At 39.4% G+C, this 8,725-nt stretch overlaps 1 protein-coding gene across 1 annotated transcript in view; it reads right to left on the reverse strand.

Annotated features, from left to right (window-relative positions):
• Positions 1-8,725, reverse strand: part of LOC107847474 (coilin) — a 31,235-nt gene that overhangs the window by 7,303 nt on the left and 15,207 nt on the right. The window contains exons 6-10 of the mRNA XM_016691745.2: positions 1,805-1,906; positions 1,587-1,688; positions 1,437-1,502; positions 1,181-1,355; positions 712-743 (exon numbers count right to left, since the gene is read on the reverse strand). Of these exons, the coding sequence (XP_016547231.1) occupies positions 712-743; positions 1,181-1,355; positions 1,437-1,502; positions 1,587-1,688; positions 1,805-1,906 (477 nt within the window). The remainder of the gene's footprint in view (positions 1-711; positions 744-1,180; positions 1,356-1,436; positions 1,503-1,586; positions 1,689-1,804; positions 1,907-8,725) is intronic.

Consider the following 8,725-nt stretch of genomic DNA (forward strand, 5'->3'; position numbering starts at 1 on the left):
CTACCAGAATTTGAGAACACATGGGAGGAATATGCAATCATATCTGCAATTTCCTGACTTTCACCTTGAGGACAAGGTGACTCTTATAGGGGAGGGTAATGATGTACCTCAAGTTAAACTTATTCTAGGAGGCCAAAACAAGCAACTGAAAAACTTAGTAACTGTGTCATGTATTGGAGTGGTTTTTTCGATAGAAAAAGGGGCAGGACAGTGGGCAGAGATATTCAGAAAAAAGAAAAGGAAATCTTCTGGGAGAGTTCTAGCCTCTCGAATGTCTAGGAATGCTGGAATTTGTGTAATCTTAGTATTATGTATTATATTAGTGAATTTCATTCATGTCTTAGGTTTTTAAGGTGTTGGCAGTTTCCTAGTGGCTGTTTCAGAATTCTTGTTGTAATATCAGTATATCTAGTGTAAAACATCAGTATTTGTTCCTTTATTTGCTGTTTTTCGCAGCAAGTCTATCAGAGTCCTTCCTTTGTCTCCATCTTTGGTGCATCTTTCACCTAGCCATCCACTAAGCCTTGAAGCAATATGAAGTTAAATTCTTAATTGCTCGACACATTGGGATCCTGTAAAAGATATTCTTGAGAAATGGAATGCTCAAAAACTTGGATATCAAGATCTAACACTCTTCATTCAGAATAAGTTACAAGATTCAAGGAAAATCAAGAAAAAAGAGCATCATAGAACAAATTGAGCAAAACATACCACTTCTTCCTGACTCTGCTTCGAAACTTGTTCTGCAACAGCAAAAGATTTCCAAACATTAGAGTTTTTCCATAAAATTTTAAAAGATACAAGACTGACACCATTCAATCAGATTCATTTTTTAGAGTAGGCAAGGAATAATACACTATTCAGGGAAAAAGAAGATAAGCGAACAGGGAAAAACAATAACTGATGACAAACTACAAGTTATATTAAACCAAGCCCCACTGCACTATTCAGTATGCCGCACCGAATTTGAGCATCTTATACCTATTCCTTTGGCACAGACAGAAACAAAGATTAATGCCAATGACAAGCACCAAATTATGACCCACTTCAACTCGAATCAGCTTATAATTTGATAAAATACAAGATTGCATAATAGTTACTGAAGTGGGAGAAAGTTACAGGTAAATATAAATGTGTGCATCGGCAGAAAACGTAGTCAAAACAAAGACGGGTGTAAGACCTTTTCCAACAGGTTCAAAGCGAATATGCCCAGGCCTTACTTCCACCGGAACAACTTCATCTTCTGTGTCACTATTTTGATGTGGTTGTCCACACGATTTGATTTTTTCTTCTACGGGCTTTTCTTCGTTTACATCTCTGTTCTTATCTTCACCATGAAACTGCTTCCAGTGCAGCTACATACATGAGATTGTATTGTCAACAGAAACAGAGGTATAGAGCAGAAATTATTAATTTAACTATGTTAGATCACTCACTAGTCCCTTTGGTTGGCCAGATACCTCTTCTTTCTTAGTTTTAGTTTTCTGCTGCTTCCAATTTTGCTGCAAAGAGTGAGATTCAAATTTCCAGTACATGACGCAGAAGCAACAGGAAAGTTAGTTTTGAAAATATGTATTACTACTCACGTGTCCCATCACTTGGCCATTAGACTCGTCATTCAATCGCCCCTTTGGTTGGCAGCTAAGCTCTCCCTTTCCAGCTTTAGCCTGCAATTCTTTCCAATTCCGCTGAAAAATTCACCCAGCAATAGTTAACATTGTATGGCAGTAATACTTGACATATCTGCGCCATTAACATTGTATGGCAGTAATAGTTGGCATATCTGCACCATTAGATCACTTACCAGTCCTTCTGATTCAGCAACTGTGTTCTTCTCCTTAATTTTAGCCATCTCCCGCAACCATCGCCTTTTAGCAGTTTTTCTCTTGGCACTTCTACTAGGGCCCTGATAGAAAGAATTGACATTTTAAATACTTGAAGACAATTAATCAGATCTTCAAAAGTAAATTTGAGGAATGCAATCGCCCTGATTTTTATATTTTATTTTGGATAAGTAAAGGTAAAGTTATCAGTGTACAGGACATCTATGCTAATATACAAAATAAAGCAAATTAAACCACAAACAACATCCATCTAGCCAAAAAATGTTGTACTAACTTCACAATGCTATACAGTTTTGTAGTACACAATGCCAACATAATTAAGGTAACAATATAATAAATCATTAGCACAAAGGGAGTTTAAGAGTAGGAAAAACTTTTAAAAGACACATAATAAAAAGTCTTGTGGCCCATTACAAGGATCCTATGGACCTATGGTGTCTAAAATAGAAACTACATCTGAGAAACCTTCCTTACACCAAAAGTGAAATTAAAAAATTACAGTTCATCTTAATCTTCTGCTCAGTGCTGACAATGTCTTCAAAACATCTTGAGGTTTCTCTCCCTCCAGATGGTCCACCAAAAGCAAGTTGACATTGGACTCTACTAGCTCTTCTGCCTTGCCATGCTCCCAGGATCATTCGAAGCAGTGGCACAAGACCTTTTTCTGAGATAAAGGAAATTTGTATTCACAAAAGACCCATCATTCAAATGATGATGGGTGGGGATTTACAACTCACAAAATGCGGAAATCTTCCTCGAAAGGATTACCAATTAGACTTTAAAATTTTCCTATGAAATCTACTAATCCTACTGTATCCCCCACCAAATCCTCTTTACACCAAAAATAAAGCATGCTTAGACATTGCATCTTGATCCTCTGGATGTTGCTGCTCTCGTCTTCAAAACACCTTTTTTGATAATTTGGTATGATTTGTATTCTTCAGCATTAAGGATATGCTGACCACCACCAAAAACGAGAAGCAATTACAAGTCTCCTATTAATTCCACTATTTGCTCTGTATCTACTATACACAGTTGTTTACACCAAAAAAGTAAAGATACAATGCAGTTCCATTTAACTTTGTGAATAGAATTGGACCTATCTTCGAAACATCTACCATTTCTCTCCAACCACACAGACCACCAAATGCATGATGGCACTAATCACCACCATTTCTTCCGACTTTTACTACCTCCCCTCCTAATCCAGCAGCTTAATATATCTGAGGTGTGCTCTGGCATAGTCCAGCTATAGCCTGTTATGTTAAGGAAGAGGTTCCATAGTTGTGTAGGGAAACTGCAATGTAGGAAGAGATGTTTGTTTGTTTCCCCTGTCATATTGCACAAGAAACATCTGGGAACTAGCTGTCTTCCTTTCTTCTGTAATACTTCTTGAGTTAAGCATGCTTTCTTAATCACTAACCAAGTAAAACACTTTACCTTGGTGGTAATTCCAGTAATATTGATATCCCACCCCAGATACTTCTAGACCTCTTTTATATGCACTACTTACTGTGAAGGCCCCATCCTTCTTGTGATTCCACAACAACCTATCTGCCAATGGAGTGATAGTGCTAGCCCCTCCTAACTTTCCAAGCAAGGTAGCCACCTTATCCACTTCCCAATTATTTAGCAACCTTCTGAAAGATGTCACAGCCCCGTAATGACCAGCAATCACTCACTTTAGCTTCTGGATTTGCACATATCCGGAAGAGGTCCGGAAATCGATCCTTGAGGGAAGTTGGTCAATCTATCCATCATGCCAGAAGCTTGTCTTGATTCCATTACCTACCTTAATACTTAGGTTGGCTTCCATCAGTAGCCAAATATTCCTGATAGTTCTCCACACCCCACACCATAAGGATCAATGGCTATCTTTGAACACCAAGGATTGATTTCACCAAACTTTGCCACAATAACTTCTTTCCATAAGGCGCCTTCCTCTTTAGTGCATCTCCATAGCCACTTCATGAGTAAGCTTTCATTTTGCAGCCTCAAATTTCTGACTCCCAGCCCCCCTCTCCCTTTGTTCAACAAAACAGTCTTCCAGTTCACTAAACAGTAACCCTTTCCTTCTTTATTTCCTTGCTATAGGAAGTCTCTTCTTAGCTTGTTCAGCTTCTTCACAACTTTGGCTGGCATTGGAAACAAAGACATCACATAAGTAGGTAAAGCATCTAGGACAGAATTGATAAGGATCAATCTATCCCCCCCCTCCCCCCAAAGATAGGTGCTGCGCCTTCCATTTAGTAAGTCTCCTCTCTGTTCTTTCCAAGATACCATCCCAGATTTCTAAAGCCTTATGCTTGCTACCTAGAGGCATGCCCAGATATGTTGTAGGCAGTTGGTCTATTCTGCAACCCAGAATGCTTGCCAAACCCTGAACCTGTTGCACCTCATTAACTGGAAAGAGACTACTTTTTCCCCAATTAACTTCCATCCCTGCTACAGCTTCAAATAATACAAGAATCACTTTGATGTAGCTTATCTGTTCAACAACTGGCTCACAAAAGATGACGGTGTCATTTGCATATAGCATATGACTGATTACCATCCAAATTTGTTTCCATGGCCGATCTCTTATCAAATCCTATCTATTCCTCTCCCAATAGCATGATTTACAGTGAAGACAGTTTTACTGTGAAGTAGCCACACTGGCTTATCCGCATCTGCTGAAGTACCTGGAAACAGGTTCAACATCTGTAGTAACGTTGCAATTTCATCCACTTCCCAATAATTCAAAGCCCTCCCAAATAGTAGGTTCCACCCTTGGGGACTCCACAGTGCTACGTGGGAGTTTCTTTGTAAGCTTGGAGTATAGAGATGAGGTAATAAGACTCTTAAGCTATCATCCCCTACCCAATGTTCATTCCAGAATTCACCCTTATTCCACTTCCTACTTTGACTGAGACGTTAAGAGTTGAGAAGTGGCCACAACCTTTTTTATAGTTTTCCATACACCACATCCAATGTAACCATGGCTTCCTCAGTTGCCCATTCACTCAGTAACCCATGCTTCTCAATGATATTGTGAGAAATATAGGAGAAAAAATATTATTGAATTGTTGTCTCTAAATTGGTGTCGTATTTATGTTATGTAATCTGCTTCTGTGCTTTACTATGTGTTTGTGTGGTATCTCGTGCCTTGAGCCGGGGGTCTATCGGAAACAGCCTTTCTACTTCTTCAGAGATAGAGGTATGGATTGCGTACATCTTACCCCCCCAGACCCCACTAGGTGGGAATACACTGGGTTTGTTGTTGTTGTTGTTGTCTCTAAATTATTACATTGAGAATAGACACTACATTCCAATCCTATTCCTAATAGGATACTACATTACAATCTCTTTCCAAGTAGAATTCAATATGTTATTCCTATTCTTGTTCTAACACTCCCCCTCAAGTTGGTGCATACAAGTCATATGTACCAAGCTTGTCACAAATGTAATTAATACGAGGACTGGTGAGGGACTTGGTGAAGATATCTGCAAGTTGATCACTTGACTTCACAAATTTTGTAACAATATCTTCCGAGAGTATCTTTTCTCTGACAACGTGACAATCAATATCTACACTGGATTAGATGCAATATGAAGGGTTGCCTGATTATCACATACAAGTTCCATCTTACCAGTTTCTCCAAATTTTAATTCTCTCAGCAATTGCTTGATCCAAATCAGCTCGCAAGTTGCTGCAGCCATTGCTCAATACTCTATTTCGGCACTAGATCGAGCAACCACACTCTATTTCTTACTCTTCCAGGATACCAAATTACCTCCTACTAAAACATAATATCCAGATGTAGAACGTCTATCAGAGGGTGATCCTGCCCAATCAGCATCTGTATATCCAATGATATGCTCATCACCTCGATCCTCGAAGAGTAGTCCTTTACCTCGAGATGACTTTATATATCGAAAAATCCGAACTGCATCCCAATGACTATCACAGGGGAAGTCATAAACTGACTTTTAACACTCACAGGAAAAGAGATGTCAGGTTTAGTCACTGTAAGATAATTCAACTTTCCAACCAACCACCTATACCTTCCAGGATCTCTGAGTGGCTCCCCTTGTCCTGGCAGAAGTTTAGCATTTGGATCAATAGGAGTGTCAATGGGTCGACATCCCATCATTCCTGTTTCCTCAAGAATGTCTAAAGCATACTTGCGTTGAGAAATAACAATACCTGAGCTGGACTGAGCAACCTCAATCCCTAGAAAGTATTTCAATTTACCAAGGTCTTTAGTCTGAAAATGCTGAAAGAGATGTTGCTTCAAGTTAGTGATACCATCTTGATCATTGCCGGTAATAACAATATCGTCAACATAAACCACCAAATAAATACACAATTTGGTTCAGAATGGCGATAAAACACTGAATGATCAGCTCCACTACGAATCATGCCAAACTCCTAAATAATTGTGCTAAACTTTCTGAACCAGGCTCGAGGGAATTGTTTCAAACCATAGAGTGACTTGCGCAATCGACATACAAGGCTACTAGACTCCCCCTGAGCAACAAAACCAGGTGGTTGCTCCATATAAACTTCTCCTCAAGATCACCATGCAGAAAAGCATTCTTAATGTCCAACTGATAAAGGGGCCAATGACGAACGGCAGCCATAGAGAGAAAAAGACGGACTGATGCTATTTTATCCACGGGAGAGAACGTGTCATTATAATCAAGCCCAAATATCTGTGTATATCCTTTGGCAACAAGGCAAGCCTTCATCCGATCAACCTGACCATCTAGACCAACTTTGACTGTATAAAACCAACGACAACCTGCAGGAAGGAAACCAAGCTCCTAAGTACCAGTCGTATGTAAAGCAGACATCTCATCAATCATAGCCTATTTCCATCCTGAATAGGAAAGTGCTTCACCTGTAGTCTTAGGAATGGAAATAAAGGACAAAGATGATACAAAAGCATAATGGGGTGATGACAAACGATGATAACTCAAGAAAGTATAATGTGGATTAGCATTACGAGTGGATCTTATACCTTTTTGAAGTGCAACTGATTGACTAGGAAGAGGCAGGTCCGCAGTAGGGGAAGCGTCAGGCGCAGAACATAAATCATCTGGGACTGATATTGGACGTGACCGCCGGTGATAAGTCAAAAATGGTGGCACTGTGGCTGGAGATGGAGAAGTAACCGTAAATTCCTCAAAGATTTAGTGTGGGTAAGACTGGAGGTATAGGTAAAACCTCAGAGATATTAAGATGATCAGAAGATGTATAGTGGGTAAAACCTCAGAGATATTAAGATGATCAGAAGATGTATAGTAAGGTTGAGATTCAAAGAATGTGACATCAGTGGACATAAGGTAGCGACCCAGATCAGGTGAATAGCATCGATATCCTTTTTGAACTCGAGAGTAACCAAGGAAGACACATTTGAGAGCACGAGAGGCTAATTTATCTTTTCCTAGGGCTAAGTTATGAACAAAACATGTGCTCTCAAAAACACGAGGGGGGATAGAGTAGAGATGTGACTGAGGAAATAGTATGGAATGGGGAACCTTATTCTGGATCGAAGATGATGATGATGGAATTCTGTTAATGAGATAGCAAGATATGAGGACCACATCACCCCAAAAACGCAGTGGAACAAGGGATTCAATGAGAAGAGTGCGAGCAGTCTCAATGAGATGCCTTTTTTACCTTTCTGCTATACCGCTCTACTGACGGGTGTATGGACATGATGTTTGGTGAATGATTCCTTGATGAGTCATAAACTCCTGAAAATGGGAGGGATAAGTATTCTAAGGCATTATCACTACGAAAAGCACGAATAGAAACACCAAATTGATTTTGTATTTCAGCACAAAACTTTTGAATATAGAGAATAACTCAGAACGATCTTTCATTAAATAAACCCAAGTACATCTTGAAAAATCATCGATGAAAGTAACAAAGTAACGAAATCCTAACGGTGAACTGACTCTACTAGGACCCCAAATATCGGAATGAACTAATGAGAAAATAGACTCTGAGCGACTTTCAATACTACGTGAAAATGTAACACGGGTGTGTTTCCCAAGTTGACACGACTCACAATCTAATGTGGATAGGCTAAACAAACTAGGCACCATCTTTTATAGCTTGGATAGACTAGGATGTCCCAAACGTCTGTGAATAAGGTTGGGAGGATCTGTAGCGGAGCATGCTATGAAGGAATTTGAAGCGGTAAGATGGTAAAGGCCTTATGATTCATGTCCTATGCCAATTGTCTGTCCCATTTTGCGGTCCTGTATTAGAAAAGAATCATCAAAAAAAGGTATACTACAATCAAGGGCATGTGTCAAACGACTAACAGATACAAGATTAAAAGGACAACCAGGGACATAAAGAACAGAGTCTAGAGTGACAGAAGATAGGGGTTTGACTTGTCCAACTCCTTTTGGCTCTGTTCGAATTCCATTAGCTAAAGTAATACCTGGAAGAGATTGCGAATAAACAATATCAAACAAAAGTGATTTATCACCAGAAATATGATCAGAAGCACCTGAGTCCACAACTCATGATCCAAAGGTAGGAGATTGTGCAGTTGAGGCTACTGGTAGAAATATATTCTTACTTGCTTGATACCGAAGATACTCATTATATTCCTTGTCAGATAAATACACCCGTTGATCACCTATGGTGTTAGACTGAGCAATATGAGCATTTTTAGTTGGTCGACCATGCAAAGAATAGCATATTCCACGAGTATGTCCAAGCCTTTTACAATAACTACACCTAGGACGAGATCTTCCAAATCGACCTTCCCCTCGTCGATTTTTCATGGACTGTGACATTTGATTTTCTGATCTTCTCATTAAGGAATCAGATTTAATCATAGGACTTGAACTTTCAATTTCAATATTTTTGGAGCCAA

The sequence above is a fragment of the Capsicum annuum genome, chromosome 11 (assembly GCF_002878395.1).
Source record: "Capsicum annuum cultivar UCD-10X-F1 chromosome 11, UCD10Xv1.1, whole genome shotgun sequence".
NCBI classification, from domain to species: Eukaryota; Viridiplantae; Streptophyta; class Magnoliopsida; order Solanales; family Solanaceae; genus Capsicum; species Capsicum annuum.